General features: G+C 44.2%; 1 protein-coding gene across 1 annotated transcript in view; it reads left to right on the top strand.

Moving 5' to 3' along the window:
* Positions 1–506: 506 nt before the first annotated feature.
* The window catches only part of LOC115653746 (transient receptor potential cation channel subfamily M member 6-like), a 48407-nt gene continuing 30249 nt past the window's right edge, over positions 507–18664 (top strand). The window contains exon 1 of the mRNA XM_030567352.1: positions 507–938. Within this exon, the coding sequence (XP_030423212.1) occupies positions 738–938 (201 nt within the window). The 5' untranslated portion in view covers positions 507–737. The remainder of the gene's footprint in view (positions 939–18664) is intronic.

The following is an 18664-nucleotide window of genomic DNA, read 5'->3' on the forward strand; positions in this document are numbered from 1 at the left end:
ATTAGAAAAAAATACATTATTTTGCCCATGGTAAAAAGTCATGGTGACCTTTTTCTTTGAGATGCTTTAGCACCCCCCGTGTTTAGGAGTAAAAACTTGAAATTTAGCAGGGGGTTGCCTATGGGTACCTGATATAGAGGGCTGCACAATTAAAAAAAAAAATCTTATCAGTGCTCTTTTGTACAGTTCTCTGTTACTTAACCACCATCTCTGGTAGAGCTGGGAAAGTGAGAGGAACAAGTAGCAAAAAAAAAAATTTCCTGTTTATTTTTCAAAAATTTGAAACTTTGCCGGATTTTTTTGGAACCTCCCTGCACCCAAACCTAGTTTTACACCATACCTGGTTCCTCGTGAAATTTTGATTTTATCCCTAAACTGTAATTGCTCTTTCAAACACTCAAACCCCCCATCCCTTCCCCAAAAAACCCACTTCTCCTGCTTATACTTCATAATAGCAACGCGATGCTTCAGGGTGTGTCATGCTGGGATGGTTGTGGCAGGAGCCGCAGCAAAGACACTTCCGCATGGATGATACACACCGTGACCTTGTTGTGACTCGTTGCTAAACTGCTGTGCAAATGAGCCACAGCTCGTTCCGTGAGCGCCCTGCGGAGCCTTCTGACTGAAGAAGAATCATAAAGAGAGATTAAGTCACCGATAAGGGGAGAGGAACATTAACCACCCCCTCTCCAGCAGTGGTCCAAGGATCAAGTCTTTATGGAGCCCGGCAGGAGGAGATGGAGAGGCCCGCTTGGAGGGATCTCCTCTTCTCGCAGCTAAGCTCGGTGTGCAGGAGCAGCAGGCGGGGAGGGGGATGGCGACACCCTCGTCACGAAGGGCCGTCACGGGGGGATGAGCACAGAGACCTGCAAACCAGTCCCGATTCCCAGCCCCCGGCGAGCAGGAGGAAGCAGGACGAGATGACAGTCTCGCTGAAGGTAAGGCGAGCTCCGCTGTCTCCGGGGGGCAGCGGGAGGGGGCGTGTTAGGCTGCGATCCTTAATTGTCCTCCTCTGCAGCTTCTCCTCCTTGGTCCTAGGGCTCGCCTGCTTCCTCCTGGTTCTGCTGCTGCCACCTCTGCCCTTAACCCTTTACAAGCTGACCTACGCTCCAAGCACCCAGCCCAGCTGCTTTAAGCAGCACCAGGGAGAGAACGTGGGTGCGGCAAGTCTGGTTCTGCGGCTTAATTTACTTTGATGTGATTTAGTGTATCTTGAAAGCTTCTTTCTCTCTCCACCTCCCAGTTCATTTTAATATCGTGTGTGGGGGAAGGTTCTGTTACTGCTCTATGTTTTGCTACAATGAGCCATGCACTGTGGATGTACAGTGTATGTTTGTTGTTATCAAAATGGATTTACACAGACTGAACCCTGGGGGTCGCAGAGAAATGATCCCCCAACCATTTCGTGGCCGGGATGGAGATGAGGACTCATAGACTCTAGGACTGGAAGGGACCTCGAGAGGTCATCGAGTCCAGTCCCCTGCCCTCATGGCAGGACCAAATACTGTCTAGACCATCCCTAACAGACATTTATCTAACCTACTCTTAAATATCTCCAGAGATGGAGATTCCACAACTTCCCTAGGCAATCTATTCCAGTGTTTAGCTACCTTGACAGCTAGGAACTTTTTCCTAATGTCCAACCTAAATCTCCCTTGCTGCAGTTTAAGCCCATTGCTTCTTGTTCTATCATTGGAGGCTAAGATGAACAAGTTTTCTCCCTCCTCCTGATGACACCCTTTTAGATACCTGAAAACTGCTATCATGTCCCCTCTCAGTCTTCTCTTTTCCAAACTAAACAAACCCAATTCCTTCAGCCTTCCTTCATAGGTCATGTTCTCAAGACCTTTCATCATTCTTGTTGCTCTTCTCTGGACCCTCTCCAATTTCTCCACATCTTTCTTGAAATGCGGTGCCCAGAACTGGACACAATACTCCAGTTGAGGCCTAACCAGCGCAGAGTAAAGCGGAAGAATGACTTCTCGTGTCTTGTTTACAACACACCTGTTAATGCATCCCAGAATCACGTTTGCTTTTTTTGCAACAGTATCACACTGTTGACTCATATTAAGCTTGTGGTCTACTATGACCCCTAGATCTCTTTCTGCCATACTCCTTCCTAGACAGTCTCTTCCCATTCTGTATGTGTGAAACTGATTGTTCCTTCCTAAGTGGAGCACTTTGCATTTGTCTTGATTGAACTTCATCCGGTTTACCTCAGACCATTTCTCCAATTTGTCCAGATCATTTTGAATTTTGACCCTGTCCTCCAAAGCAGTTGCAATCCCTCCCAGTTTGGTATCGTCTGCAAACTTAATAAGCGTACTTTCTATGCTAACATCTTCAGGACAGAGCTGAAGGGATTCTGAAGAAACACAGTCTTTAATCAGGCAAAACTCCCGTTGACTATGGGACTATCCTCTGAGTAAGGAATGCATATCCGGCTCCCTAGAGCAGTAATGCCTTTAGATAAGACAATTTTTTTTTTTTTTGCGCTGGCTGGGGATATTACCTGCTGTTTAATGAGTAGCTGTGTTTAATGAGTTACGTTTACATTCATTTTGTAACCAACAACACATTTAGCTTGAAAGGGAAAAATGACATGGAGGAGAGAATGGGTTCCTTGGGTCTCCATGCTGATTTTCAGGTGGTTTTTTAAAAAAATAGTTTTGTTGTTTAGCGCTAATGATTGTAGATATTTGTGTAGATATGGACTTGTACCATCAGATTCCCCATTTTTTAATTTAATTTAATTTAATATTTGTATTGTGGTAGTAGTCAAAGGCCTCAAACAAAATCAATGTTTCATTACACCAGCACTGTACAACAGTGTTCCCAACCCTAGGTATTCAAATGTCCTGAGTCAGGCACCAACAAATCTTGTGGTTTTACACTATATAAAAATTGCCTTCTGGTTTTTGAGCCATTAGGATTTCAATTTTCTGTGCAACTGTGATCTCTAGAAATGACTTTACAAAATAAGAGATGAGAGTCACATGCTTCCAGGATCTGTAGCTTTAAGAAAAACACATAGCATTCAGGTTTCAGAATGGTAGCCATGTTAGTCTGTATCAGCACCTTGTGGTGCCTTAGGCTACGTCTACACTACAGCATAAAATCGAAATAACTAAAACCGGTTTTATAAAACCAGTATTATAAAATTGATTTTATGCGTCCACACTAGGGCACATTAATTCGGCGGTGTGCGTCCATGGTCCTAGGCTACCATCGATTTCCGGAGCATTGCACTGTGGGCACCTATCCCATAGTTCCCGCAGTCTTCCCTGACCCTTGGAATTCTGGGTTACTACCCCAGTGCCTGATGGGGCAAAAATCACTGTCGTGGGTGGTTCTGGGTACAGCCTCACCCTTCCCTTCCTGAAAGCAGCAGACAGCCATTTCACGCCTTTTTTACTGGGTGAATGGAGCAAACGCCATAGCACAGTAAGCATGGACCCTGCTCAGCTCAGTAGCGCGATCGTGGACGTTGTAAACACCTCACGCATTCTCGTGCTGTCAATGGTGAACCATGAACTGCAAATGCAGGAGAGGAGGAGGCAGCTATGGCAGCGCGGCGATGAGAGTGATGAGGACCTGGACACTGATTTCTCCCTAACCAAGGGCCCCTGCGCTTTGGAGCTCCTGATGGTAATGGGGGAGGTTTTACCCATTGATCGCCGATTTTGGGCCCGGGAAACAAGCACAGACTGGTGAGACCGCATAGTTTTGCAGGTGTGGGACAATTCGCAGTGGCTGCAGAACTTTCGCATGCGTAAGAGCACTTTCTTTGAACTTTGTGACTTGCTTTCCCCTGCCCTGAAACGCCATAATACCAGGATGAGAGCAGCCCTCACAGTGGAGAAGCTAGTGGCAATAGCCCTCTGGAAGCTTGCAATGCCAGACAGCTACCGGTCAGTCGGGAATCAATTTGGAGTGGGAAAATCTACTGTGGGGGCTGCTGTGTTGCAAGTAGCCAAAGCAATCATTAAGCTGCTGTTACGAAAGGTTGTGACTCTGGGAAACGTGCAGATCATAGTGGATGGCTTTGCTGCAATGGGATTCCCTAACTGTGGGGGGGCCATAGATGGAACTCATATCCCTATCTTGGCACCGGAGCACCAGGGCACCCAGTATATAAACCGCAAGGGGTACTTTTCAATGGTGCTGCAAGCACTGGTGGATCACAAGGGACGTTTCACCAACATCCACGTGGGATGGCCAGGAAGGGTTCATGACGCTTGCGTCTTCAGAAGCATGGCTCTGTTTAAACGGCTGCAGCAAGGGACTTACTTCCCAGACCAGAAAATAACAGTTGGGGATGTTGAAATGCCTGTGGTAATCCTGGGGGACCCAGCCTACCCCTTGATGCCATGGCTCATGAAGCCATACACAGGCAGCCTGGACAGTGGTCAGGAGCTGTTTAACTACAGGCTGAGCAAGTACAGAATGGTGGTAGAATGTGCATTTGGCTGTTTAAAAGCCCGCTGGAGAACGTTACTCACTCGCTCAGACCTCAGCCAAACCAATGGTCCCCTTTGTTATTGCTGCTTGCTGTGTGCTCCACAATCTCTGTGAAAGTAAGGGGGAGACCTTTATGGCGGGGTGGGAGGCTGAGGCAAATCACCTGGCCGCTGATTACGAGCAGCCAGACACCAGGGCGATTAGAAGAGCACACCAGGAAGCAGTGCGCATCAGAGAAGGCTTGAAAACGAGTTTCATCATGGGCCAGGGTACGGTGTGACTGCTGTGTTTGTTTCCCCTTCATGAACCTCCTCCCTTTATTGACTCCTCCTGCAAGCAACCTACCACCCCTTCCATTACAGCTTGCTTACGGAAATAAAGTTACTATCGTTTAAAAAGCTTATATTCTTTATTAAAAGTCATTCCCTGTAAGCAACCCACCCTCTCACTTCTTTTAAAAAGCATGTAATTATAAAAAGAGTAAGAGAAATAACAAGGTATCCCGGGAGTGGTTTGGGAGGAGGATAGGAGGGAAGAAAAAGGCCATTAAGGACATTTCAATGTAATGACAGCCTTTTGGTAGGACTGTCCACGGGGGTGGAGTGGGCAGGTGCAGAAAGCCTTCCCCCACGCGTTCTTACACGTCTGGATGTGGAAGATATGGAACACGGTGAGTACTGAGGGTGGTTAAACATGGGCTGGAGCGGCACTCTGTGACCCCGCTGCTCTTCCTGAAGATCCACCAGACATCGGAGGATGTCAGTTTGATCACGCAGCAGCTCCAGCGTTGCATCCTGCCACCGCTGATCTTCCTGCCTACACCTCTGATCTTCCTGCCGCCACATATCATCTCGAGCGTCTCTCCTATCCTCACATTGGTTCCTCCTGTCCTCACGTTCACTGGCATCTTTCCTGTACTTTGCTACCATGTCCTTCCACTCCCCCAGATGAGCTCTTTCACTGCGGGTTACTGCCATGATTTCTGTGAACATTTCATCTCATGTCCTCTTCTTCCTCTGCCTTATCTGAGCTAGCCTTCGGGATGGAGTAGGGAGGCTTGAAAAATTTGCAGCTGCATGAGTGGGGGAAAATAGTGATAGAAGGATTATAAAAGATACATTTCACAGAACAATGGTTATACTCTTTCACAGTGAACTACACTATTCACCTTACATAGCACATGTCATTTCACTACAAGGTCGCATTTGGATTCTTTTAGTATTTAGTGCCTGCGGCTGTGGTGTAACAGATCAACACAGACGCAGGTCCGGGTATCACAATTCAGCTTGCATGCGGTCATGGTAAGGCATACAGCTTCTCCCTGTTCTGCTGCCTTTACAAGGAGCAGCAGACGTCATACCCTACCCCTAAGGGAATTGTTTTCCCCCTCCGCACACGGCATGGCTGGTATAATGGCAGATCACTGATAATCACACCTCCCCTTTCTCCTCCCCCCACCCACCGCGTGGCTGGTAGCTGGGAAGATTCCTGCTGGCCAAATGCTAAAAAGCTCAGCGCCATTAAGTCCCCTCCCCTCCCCCCGCTTGGCTACCTCCAAGGAAGGATTTCTTTTAAGCAGCAGGCAAGCAGCCCTGTAGGAATCGCCATTAAGCCCCCTCCCGCTGCTTGGCTACCTGCAAGGAAGGATTTCTTTTAAGCAGCAGGCAAGCAGCCCGGGAGGAATGGCCAGCTCTGTCCCCTTAATAAAATACATTAATTTAAACCAGGTTACCATGAACGATATTTATATTTACAAAGGTACACTCACCAGAGGTCCCTTCCCTGGCTTCACTGTCTGGGCTAGTGGCTTGGGAGGGCTGGGAGGGTAATTCCGTCTGGGTCACAAAAAGCTCCTGACTATTGGGGAGAATGGAGTGCTGTGTGGTCTCTGCAAGCTCATCCTCCTCTTCCTCCTCGTCATCTTCCCCCTCCGCTAAATCCTCTTCCATGGTTGAGATTATAACCCCCACCTCGGAATCCACGGACAAGGGGGAGGTACTGGTGGCGCAGCCCCCTAAAATTGTATGCAGCTCAGCGTAGAAGCGGCACGTTTTTGGCCCTGATCCGGATCTGCCATTTGCTGCTTTGGTTTTCTGGTAGGCTTGTCTGAACTCCTTGACTTTCACCCTGCACTGCACTGAGTCCCTGGTGTGGCCTCTCTCCCTCATGGTATTAGAAATTTTTTCAAAAGTTTTTTCATTTCGTCTTTTGGAACGCAGTTCTGATAGCACTGAATCCTCTCCCCATATAGCAATAAGATCCAGTACCTCTCGTGCGGTCCATGCTGGAGCTCTTTTTCTATTCTCAGGAGACTGCATTGTTACCTGTGCTGATGAGAGCTCCACGCTGGCCAAACAGGAAATGCAATTCAAAAGTTCACGGGGCTTTTCCTGTATACCTGGCCAGTGCATTAGAGTTCAGTTACCTGTCCAGAGCGGCCACTGGTGCACTGTAGAATACCGCCCGGAAGCTAATAACTTCAATTTCCATCCACACTAACCCTAAATCGATATAGTAATATCGAATTTTAGCGTTACTCCTCTCGTTGGGGAGGAGTACAGAAATCGATTTTAAGAGCCCTTAAAATCGATTTAAAGTGCTTTGTAGTGTGGGCGGGTACAGCGTTAAATCGATTTAACGCTGTTTAAATCGATTTAACTGCGTAGTGTGGACCAGGCCTTAGAGACTAACAAATTTATTTGAGTATAAGCTTTTGTGGGCTAAGCCCCACTTCATTAGATGCATGGAGTGGAAGATACAGGAGACAGCACATGAAAAGATGGGAGTTGCCTTACCAAGTGGTAGGTCAGTGAAAAATCACTTTTGTAGTGGGAATGAGGCCAATGTAATCAAGGTGGCCCATTTCAAACAGTTGATAAGAAGGTATGAGTATCAGCAGGGGAAAATTAGTTTTTGTAGCGACCCATCCACTCCCAGTCTTTATTCAGTCATTATCATGCAATTTGAGTTGGTGACATGCTATACAGACCCATCTTTTTCGCATCCTTCAGCAATAGATCACAAGCATAATCCCTTCAGAGTCAGCTAATAAAATTCAGTATTGTTTGTAGCCACTAAGATGAGAGATATATCTGCAGTCAAATATGATGCCTTTGTGCAAACAATCATGCGTGAATATCATTTTAAAAGTATAAAATGAATCTTCCTGAACACCAGTAAAAATGGGGCCAACACTTTACATCTTGTGTCTCTATTCCACTAAATTCCTGTCTGGGCACCTAAATAAGAGCTGATTTTCAGTGGTGCTGTGCAGTACAGCTTTCATGGAAATCAGTGGGATAGTTCTCAGCACCTCTACAATCAGCTTACTTTTATTTAGGAGCTTAAATATGGCTTTAGGGGACTAACTTTTAAGTATCTAAGATTGGAATTATTGGCTATGGTTTAATTATTTTTAATGGAAAGACATTTTGTGTTTTCAAACCAGTTTACTGGATTCCTTTTGAATTGCTTGTGGTATATTATAACAATCTGAGAACCTACTGTGTTTATCTGAAGTGATAAGGGTCCACATAATGGCAATTTAGATCATTTGCTGCTTATCACATTGTTAAACTTCTTCATAGATTTCCACCACTACTTCAACCCATCCATTAAACTACTTCTAGAATGCTCCCAGGTTAGCTCAACTTCCTGGACCACACCACAATCAGCTTCAACAATGGAACCCTACAGGCAACTATATACCAGAAACCCACAGATCAGCACATCTACTTTCATAGATCCAGTAACCAGCCCAAACACACATAGCAATTTGTTATCGACAGCCAGGCACTTGGATACCACAGAATATTTTCCAAAGAGGAAAATTACACACCTTAATGTGCTTAAAATTGCCTTTACCAAACAAGGACATTCCACCACAGAAGTAGATCACATGGGCCACCTAATACACGGAGAAAACCTGCGTCAATAAGAAAAGTAACTCTCTCCAACTGCCCATCTGTGGTTATCACCTACCACCCCACCTATATGGGGTATCATTAAACAATTACAACCTATACTTGATGGGGACCTGTCATAAACAGATAGTTAAGGGTTAATGTCTCTTTTACCTGTAAAGGGTTAAGAAGCTCAGTGAACCTGGCTGACACCTGACCAGAGGACCAATGGGGGGACAAGATACTTTCAAATCTTGGTGGAGGAAAGTCTTTGTTTGTGTTGTTTGTTTTGTTCATTGTTCCCTCTTGGGGCTAAGAGGGGCCAGACGTGCAACCAGGTCTTTCTCCAATCTTTCTGAAACAGTCCTCTCATGTTCAAAATAGAAGTACTAGCTAGAAAAAGGCAGATTAGTCTTATTTTGTTTTCTAAACTTGTGAATGTGTATTTTGCTGGAAGGATTTACCTCTGTTTGCTGTAACTTTGAATTTCAGGCTAGGGGGAAAGAGTCCCTCTAGGCTATATGAATTTGAATACCATGTAAACATTTTCCATCCTCATTTTACAGAGATAATTTTTACTTTTTCTTTCTTTAATTAAAAGCTTTCTTTTTAAGAACTTGATTGATTTCCCCCCCCCTTGTTTAAGACTTAAGGGGATTGGGTCTGAACTCACCAGGGGATTGGTGGGGGGAAAGGAGTGGGGGGGGAAAGGTTAATTCCTCTCTGTTTTAAGATCCAAGGAGTTTGGATCAGTGTAGCCTATCAGGGTTCCAGGGAGGGGAAAGTCTGGGAGGGGGAAAGGACGGGGAGATGGTTTATTTCTCTTCGTTTTAAGACCCAAGGGGTTTTGGGTCTTGAGTTTCCCAGGGAAGATTTGGAGGAACAGGAAGTGTGCCAAAACACTATATTTTTGGCTGGTGGCGCACTATCAGATCTAAGCTAGGAATAAGCTTAGAAGGGTACATGCAGGTCCCCACTTTTAGGACGCTAAAGTTCAAAGTGGGAAAAATACCTTAACAGGACCACATCCTGAAATAAATCTTTCCTGAGGTTCCCTTTCTGGCCTTCAAACAACCTCAGAAACATTTCTAACACAGGATTATCAAACTGAGGGGCCTGACCCCTTAGGGGGTTGCAAGCTGTCAGTCCTCCACCCTCAAGCTCTGCTTCACCTCCAGCATTTATAATAGGTTAAATATAAAAAAGTTTTTTAATTATTGGAGGGGGGGTGCCACACTCAAAGGCTTGCTGTGTGAAAGGGTCACCAATACAAAAGTTTGAGAACCACTGCTCTAACATCATCATACAAGCAAGCTTCCCACAGATCAGGACATGCCAACTTAAAGTGGCACCAGATCATACCAGAACAACAGATAAAAAAACCCCGCAGACACATCTCCTCTGCTACAAAGATCAACAATCTCCACAACGAAACCTTACAAGATCCATGGGTCCTACACATGCCTATCCCAACATGTGTGTACCTCATCAGTGCACTAAATGCTAACGGACCACTTCACCTTGAATGGTTGGTCCCTTGAAATATGTACTATTCTAATCTATTCCACCTCCTATTTAGCTGTAACATTCTGAGTATAATTCCCAGACCTGAAGAAGAGCTCTGTGTAAACTTGAAAACTTGTCTCTCTATCCGCAGGTTTGGTCCAGTAAAAGGTATTTCCTCACCAACTTGTCTCTCTTATATCATGGGACCAACCAGATACAACAGCACTGCAAGTAGCTATTACACTAGCTGAGGTTTGCCTAATACGCTTGCTCATTGATATGGGACTATTGTTGAAGTCCTTGTAACTGTTATATTCAGGAAAATAGGAACTGCCCATGTTAGTCTAGTGAGTATGTGGAGAGACAAGGTTGGGTGAGGTAATGTCTTTTATTGGACAAACTTCTGTTGGTGGAAGAGACAAGCTTTTCAGCTTACGCAAAGTAGTCAGTGCCAGATGTTAAAGAGGAAGTGTAGGATATCTTGTAGTGAGCAGCTCTAGGAAAAGGAATTTTTTCCCCCTTAACACTCTCTCTCCTCAGTCAATTTTATAAATCATAGAAATGTAGGGCTGGAAGGGGCCTTGAGAAGTCATGAAGTCCAGCCTCTGTGCTGAAACAGGACCAATTATGCCTAGGCTAGCCTTGACAGGTGCTTGTCCGATGTGTTCTTAAAAATCTGGGATTCCACAATCTCCTTTAGAAGCCAATTCCAGAATTTAACTATTCTTAGGGTTAGAAAGTCTTTTCCCCCTAGTATCGGTGCTGACGCCATGGGTGCTCTGGGGATGGAGCATGCACAGGAAAGAAATAGTTGGTGCTCAGCTCCTCTCCCTCCCCCAAGCACCTCCACCAGCCAGGATTAGCTGTTCAGTGACATGCAGGAGGCGCTGAGGGGAGGAGGCAGAATGAAGCAGGAGTGGGAATGAGGCGGGGCAAGGATGGGGTGGAGGGGAGGCCTGGGACAGAGCACGGGTCAAGCACCCCCAGGTAAATTAGAAAGTTTGCACCTATGTGTAGGATTTCTTTTTGATTTGAGGTCATTAAAGAGCTCCTGATGGTCTCTTAATATTCTTCCTATCTTTCCTTTGCGTCAAGATAGTTTACAGTTGTGCCTCAATATTTTATCCTTGAGAAACTGCCAGTTCTCCTGAACTCCTCTTTTCCTTATATTTTCTTCCCTTGGGACCTTACCTAACAATTCTCAGAATCTGTTTAAAGCCTCCTTTTTTGAAGTCCATTGTCTTTACCAGAGGCACTGACTTCCCCTCTTTCCTGTGGGTGCTTGACCCACCTCTGCCCCTGTCCCCACTCCAGCCCTTCCATGAGGCCCTGCCACTTCCCCGCCTCTTCCCACCACTTCCCCAAAGTCCACCCCCAACTCCGCCACCTCCCTGCCAATATTCCAACTCCTTCCTCAAATCTCCACCCTGGCCCCATCTCTTTTCTACCTCCTCCCCTGAGCATGCCACATTCCTGATCCTCCACCTCCCTCCCGGAGCTTGCTAATGCTGCCAAACAGCAGTTTGGCAGCAGCCAGGTGGGAAACATTGGGAGGTAGGCGGAGGAGCAGGAATGCGACATGCTCGGGGGGGGAAGGACAGCATGGGGTGGGAGGGGGAGCTTACTGCTGGTGGATGCAGAGCACCCACTAATTTTTCCCCATGGGTGCTGCAGCTCTGGAGCACCCACAGAGTCGGCGCCAATGGTCCTTACATTACTGGTCTCATTCTTTTCTTTCCTTAGAATCTCAAAATCTGTCACTTCATGATCATTTTCACCCAAATTAACTTCCACTTTCAGATTTGCTACCAATTTCTCCTTGTTGGTCAGAATTAAGTCTAAAATGGCTACCCCCAGTTTCTTCTTCCGCTTTCTGAAACAAAAAGTTATCCCCAATACATTCTAAGAACTTACCAGAAATTTTGTGTGTTGCCGTATTACTTTTCCAACTAATGTCTTGTAGATAAAGTTCCCCATTGCTACCAGTTCATGTGGCTTGGATATTTCTGTTATTTGTTCTAGAAATGCCTCATCCGCCTCCTTCCTGATTTGATAGTCTATGGTAGACCCCCACCATGATGTCATCCCTATTTTTTATCCATTTTATATTTACTCAGAGTCTTTCAACTGGTCTGCTTTTAACTTCATTGTGGACCACAAAGCAAGTAAATATATTCTTGATGCATAGTGTAACACCTCCTCCCTTTTTATCCTCCCTGTCCTTCCTGAAAAAGCTACACCCCTCTATACCAATATTTCAGTCATGTGACTTATCCCATTAAGCCTCTGATGCCAATTAAGTCATAATTTAGATTGTATGCTAATACTTCCAGTTTTTCCTGTTTATTCTCCATACTCCTTGAATTTGTGTATAGACATCTGAGCTGTTGAGCAGATTCCCCCACTGATTTCCCTCTTGTTGCTCCTATGATCCTATTGTAATTTTTCATGTCTCCCCTCTCCCCAACATTTAGTCCTCTGTTAATGTCACCTAGCAAGTGACAGCAAGTGTGAAAAATTGGGACTAGGGTGGGGGGTAATAGTAACCTATATAAGAACCTAATAGGACCCTATATAAGAAAAAGGCCCAAAAATCGGGAAATCAGGACATCTGGTCACCCTAATGTCACCTGTTTTACACTTATGCTTATGTCACTGTCCCCTTTGAACCTAGTGTAAAGCTGTCCTCACTAAATTGGCAAGTCATTGTGTGAAGATGCTCTTCCTCTTCTTGGTGAGGTAGACCCCATCTCTTTAAATGTATCTATGTATCTGTCAGGGTTAGGGAGAACAGAGGAAGACAATAGCAGTTTAAAATACTTTCTGATTTTTCTTCTATGTCTGTGACAATCCAGGTGGAAGTGTAAAGGTCTAATAATAGTTTTAGAGACTAGCAGATAACCAAAGTATATGGGTCAATATTCTTTCTGTCCATAAAACAAAGTCTGGTCTCACTAAATCTGTGTCTGGGTGCATGTGCATGCTATTATAAAGTACTTACAGGATTCCACATTTAGCCTTGGGTAAAATTTCTAAAAGCCCCATTTTCAAAAGTGACATTTTCAAAAGCCTGTAGGAACCTCAGTCCCATTGAAAATCAATGAAACCTAAGGTCCTAAGTCTCATTTGAAATTGAGACTAGTCACCTAAGTCACTTAAGCATTTTTGGAATTTTTGCCTCTTGTTTCTGTTCAGATGCACCATTTTAATTAACAATGTGTTTTGAAATGGCTTGGCTAAACCAGTGCAAAACACAGTGCGGACACTCTTAATTCAATCTAAATTTTATATTGATGTATACTGATTTAGCTTAATTTAATCACTTGTATATGCTTTATTATTTATATAATATATATCAACCAAATTCAGAGTGCCACATTGTACTTTGCACGGATATAGTTAAATCATTGAAAAAAACTGTTTTAAAGTTGAACCTGTGCAGCTCTGGAAGATAGACTGCCCTTTCTGGCAATATTCTCTGTTGCCCTGTATCTTATCTAGTTATTTTACACCAGTGCAACATGAGTTCAAGGTAGTGTAAAGCATGACCCCATAATGTTAGTAACTGCATAAGATGCAAGGCAAAAGAGAGTCTAATGTATTTGTAAAGAACTTCGGGATATCTTAAGTATTAAATGTACTAGGCAACAACAAATTCTATTCGGCTGTCATTCTGTTTTTCTCAGTTGCTTCTGTGTACCACAGTGGCTGGTTTCTTAACAAAACATAATAGATTTTAATAGTCCTAGGGCCAGATTCATCCCTGGATAGTGTTGGCTCTTGTTCTGTTAGTGCTCCAACAGGGGAAAGTCTGCCTATGGAAAGTTGCAATGATGACTTCAGTAAGGAAATTGAATCCACTTTTCAAATACAGAAGAACCTGAAATATATGAACACCAAAGTTATGGACTGACTGGTCAACCAGACACCATGTGAAACTGGAAGTAACCAATAAGGCAGCAGCACAGACACACACACACAAAAAGCAAGTACCCTGCCTGTATTGCATCTTAAAGGCAGGCATATCTGGGCTGTCTGTCCTCACTTCCACACCAGGTAGCCACTTACAGAAATACACTGTCCAGAGCCAGCAGAGCAGGAGCAGTGCTGGGTCCTGTGCTGCTTTCATCCCTCGCCACAAATGAGGAAGGAATGGACTGTTTTTACCCCCTCTCTCCTGGCATGGGGACATACTGTTCTCTCTCTCTCTCTCTCTCACACACACACACACACACACACACACACGAACGAAAACAGAGTCAGTTATGATTACTGATATCATAATATTGATTTTTAAGTAAACATAACTATAATTTTGTTCCAAAATATTGGAATGTAGTAGTGAGGCTGAAATATAACCAGACCTTCTCCATTTTCTACTATTAGTTGGGGGATAATCAGCTGGTTATAAAATAGTGCAAATCACCGTGACATTTGTATAACTGTCTTTGGCTTTATGTGTAAGGGTTTGGTGTGACCCTTGTAACCCCCGCCTCAGGGAGGGAGGACTTGTTGGAACTAAACTGTATGTCATCTCCATTTCAACTTGTGGAACTCCTTACCTGAGGAGGTTGTGAAGGCTAGGACTATAACAGCGTTTAAAAGGAAACTGGATAAATTCATAGTGGTTAAGTCCATAAATGGTATTAGCCAGGATGGGTAAGGAATGGTGTCCCTAGCCTCTGTTTGTCAGAGGGTGGAGATGGATGACAGGAGAGAGATCACTTGATCATTGCCTGTTAGGTTCACTCCCTCTGGGGCACCTGGCATTGGCCACTGTCAGTAGACAGATACTGGGCTAGATGGACCTTTGGTCTGACCCAGTATGGCTGTTCTTATGTACGTGCCAGTCTAATAGCTGCCCCTCCCCGGCATCTCCTCAAAAGCTCTGCCAGCCTCTGTTTTGCCTTGCAGGTTAACCTTAGGTGCACTCTGGCCAAACCTCATTAAAAAGCATTCCTCTGAAGTACCCAGCCCCTGTCACTGGACACTCCCAGAAATTACCAAATCTGCTGTCTCCAAAGTGACAGTATACACACCACCCTGTTAGATCATCTGGGGATCAGCAATTTAATATATTGCACTGTGATGAACTTATAGTAAAACCAAGAATAAGTTTACTAAAAAGACCAGAGCTTAAGTGATACTAAGCAAAGGTAGTAGAAACCGAAAATAGTTACAAATAAAACAAAAGTATAAACACACTTTCTAGAGACTATAATTTAACAGGCTACAATCCTTGTCTAAGGCAATTTTTCCCATAAAGCCACCGCTCAGCATCACCAGCTCACATGACTGGGGATCTACCACTCAGGGATACAGAAGATGCTGACCTCTTTCTTCCCTCAGTGATGGATAACCATGTCTCTCTCCCTCCCCCTGCCTTTATAGTTCAGTAAACCTTTGAAAAGCATTCTTGCTCTTGGTTCCCACAGTGCTGGTGCCAGGGACTCTTTTCTCATCCTCTTGTTATTTTGCTGTTCCTGTTGCGTTTAGATGCAAATGTTAGATCCCATTGGCTTTGGCCTACCCTGCTCCATTTACATTCCAGATTTAGGCAGACAGGCAAACCAAAATTCCTTTATCTGGACAAACTTGTTTACCAAGCTTGCCTTGTTTCATGGTTTGAGCATATTTTTAGTACATACCCACAACTTTTTAATTGTTACCTGTACCTACACCAATGATTAGGATGACCAGTATAAGTTTTCATTTCATTCTTTACACAACATTCTTTATAGATAAATACCATGACAACAATGTGTTAGGTATAGTGAGTTTGTGAGGCCTGATAGGCAGTGCTGCTATAAGACAGTGAACTCTTTGCCAGTGGGCATTGAGAGGTTCTTAAGGTCAGAGCTGGAACTTAAGGAATTTTGTTGACTCCACAGAAAAGGTAGAACCCAGTTTGTTTCCTCTCAGCTGTGCTGATTCTGCAGGACCAACAGAAGTAAAGACTACTAAAAATATGTGTCATTGATTATTTTATTTAATGGAATGTTGTTATCCTGATGGGGGGCTGTAATAATAGGGACTCCATTGTTGTAGGTGGAGTACAAACACACAGGAAGACTTTGCTGCTGCTCTAAAGAGCTCAAACTAAGGCCTGGTATACGCACAATTTCTGTACCAGCATAATTATTAAAATTAATGGCATGACTGTTTTTTAACCAACAGTTATATCAGGATGACCCCTTGTGTGCATGCAGTAATACCAGAATTAAGGTATCTTATACCGGTATAGTTTATTCCTCTTTCCTATAGTAATACAACTACACCATCCAAAAGAGGGGATTGTACCACTTTACTGATGGACAAGGCCTACGGGCAGCTTAGATTCCTAAATCACATTGGAAAATGGGACTTAGGCACTTAAATTGCTTCAGTGTCACAGGATAATTGGCCCCTTGAAGGAATGGGTCCTGTTCACCTGTGAGTAATTAGCCACCTCCCAATGGGGCCTGATAGAAAGCACTTGGCATCTCTAAAAACCCAGGAGGCAGTTCAGACAGAGAGGAAGAAGATGTAGGAAGGAGCAGCAGCTGCTGGGAACTGCTGAGGGTTCCTTGGAGCAAGTTACTAGTTCTGCACTTGCTTTTTCCTGTTGCCGCCCTGCCATCCTCAAAAGAAAGAGTAGGAGTGGGGAGCTGGGGGAGGTGGGTGTGCTAGTGCACAGAAAGAACAGGAGGGAGTTGACTGGTTGGAGCTGGGGAACCTTACCAAGCAGAGGCTTGTGCAGTGGCCCCCAGGTAAAGCGGAAGATCTCACTTAGCCAGGGCAAGGCTGAATTCAAGTGCAGAGTGATTCTGGAGGAATTCAGCAGGGATGAGACTTGCAGGCAAAGGAGGTCTAGAGAATAGAATGCTGTGGGGAGCCTGCTCGCAGAAGCCCTGAGATGAGGGTTGTGGCAGAAGAGTTGTAAGAAGCCTGGAAAATGGCCAGCAGGGTGGAGGCCCTGGAATAGGGGCACAGATATCACGGAACAAGGATTGTGACCTCTCAGGTAGATGACCTGCAGAGGTGGGGTCCTGGGAGAGGGATGACAGAACTGATGAACTGTTCTTTCTTAGCTTGTTTTCTTTGGGATTTGTGAACAGTTTCACTTTGAGGGACCTGCAAATGGATGCATGTATATTAATAAATGCCTGGAAGAGGGCTTTTATTAAACTCCTAGAGGGACATCATTCCTTTCCTGGGCTGATGAGATGGCCAATGGTCTGGTTTGTGGAGAAGAGGATGGGCAACTTGTCTGGCTTCGGGGAATGAAGCAAAGGAAACCATTGCAGGTTGTGCTGCTTGTGCTGTGATCAGCTACTTGAGGGTACCCTGTCTGCGGGCAGCTGTATGACAAGAATTTTCAAAATTCTACTCTAAGCCCCTATCTTGTAATATGTAGTGTGCAGGTGGACTGCTGTGCCCACGTGGAGCACAAGACTCAAAAAATGAATGTAACAAACAACTGGAGGGAAGGGGTGGGGAGAATGAAAGACAGAAATAAGATCATGTGATTACATAGGCTAACAATGTGAACAACATGATGGCTCCAAATCATTTAAACTCTAATTATAATTAATCTACATTGAATCAGTACCTACTGTGCCATTTGACATTGCCCCCAACCAAAGTGACCCTCAGCTCAGTAACTATGCCATTTAATTAGGGTGTATTGTTTTTTTTGTCCCTGCCCTTGTCCCCAGCCACCTATCAGTCTTATGAACATTATGAACTCCTGTTTTCATTTAAAAACAAAAAAACTCCCAGAACTTAAGCAATTCCCATGACTCCTTATCAAGTCTTCGACTCTCCCTCTCTATAAACCCCACACCCCAAGGTTGCTTTACCCATCTGCAGATAAGAGGGATTTCCTACCCTCTGCTCCTGTCCAAGAGGACAGAGATGAGACAATATAGGTATCAGGTGAAAGAAGGGTCTTCACTGATAAGTTTTTATCACTAAGAAATTAAGATTCAGTATGACTCTGAATACATGCAACCTTTTGAGGAAAAATATGGTGTCAATTTCTTCAATGTCAATATTTAGAGCATTTTGAACAGCATGGGGGTGTATTATGGACTTCACTGGATACTAAAGCAGTGATTTTTTTAAACTTTTTTTTCATTTGCTGACCCCTAAAAAATTTCAAATGGAGGTGTGGACACCTTTGAAAATCTTAGACAGTTTGCAGACTCCTAGGTGTCCATGGACCATAGTTTGAAAACCAGTGGAATAAAGAAAGTGAAACAAACAGAATTTGTCATGAAGATTGCTGAGCATGATAATAGAAACCTGTGACTAGTGAGCAAAGAAAAAAAAAACACACAATGTCTATTGGTAAACTTTATTTGAAAAGCATAAACATACAAAACGTCTTATAACATAGATAATAAAGTGATAGCCATATTTAACATAGTCTAATAAAAATAAACCATGTAAGGCTCACCCAGAAGCTATATGTAAATTGCTGAATAAAGATAACTTTGAACTATCTGGTGAAGCCCAGTTCTTCTAGGAACAGTAGAGGGATAGCTCATGTTTAGTCAAGACATCTATGTAAAAATCCAGGTTGTCCAGTCAGCTGGCTTTGTGAATAGCCACCCTGAGCAAGATTTGGAATTTAGAAGCAGCAAGCAGATTACTGGCTAGCTGAATAGCTGAACTCTATGCCCAAAGCATCAATACCCCAAGCACTGACTGCATTTTGACTACACAGAAAAGCCACAGAAAACTACATGATCAGTCCAAAGCAGAGTGACCTTTAACAATTGTTATCTATTTATCCAAATTTGCAGAAAACT

Source organism: Gopherus evgoodei, chromosome 6 (assembly GCF_007399415.2).
Source record: "Gopherus evgoodei ecotype Sinaloan lineage chromosome 6, rGopEvg1_v1.p, whole genome shotgun sequence".
Classification (NCBI taxonomy): Eukaryota; Metazoa; Chordata; order Testudines; family Testudinidae; genus Gopherus; species Gopherus evgoodei.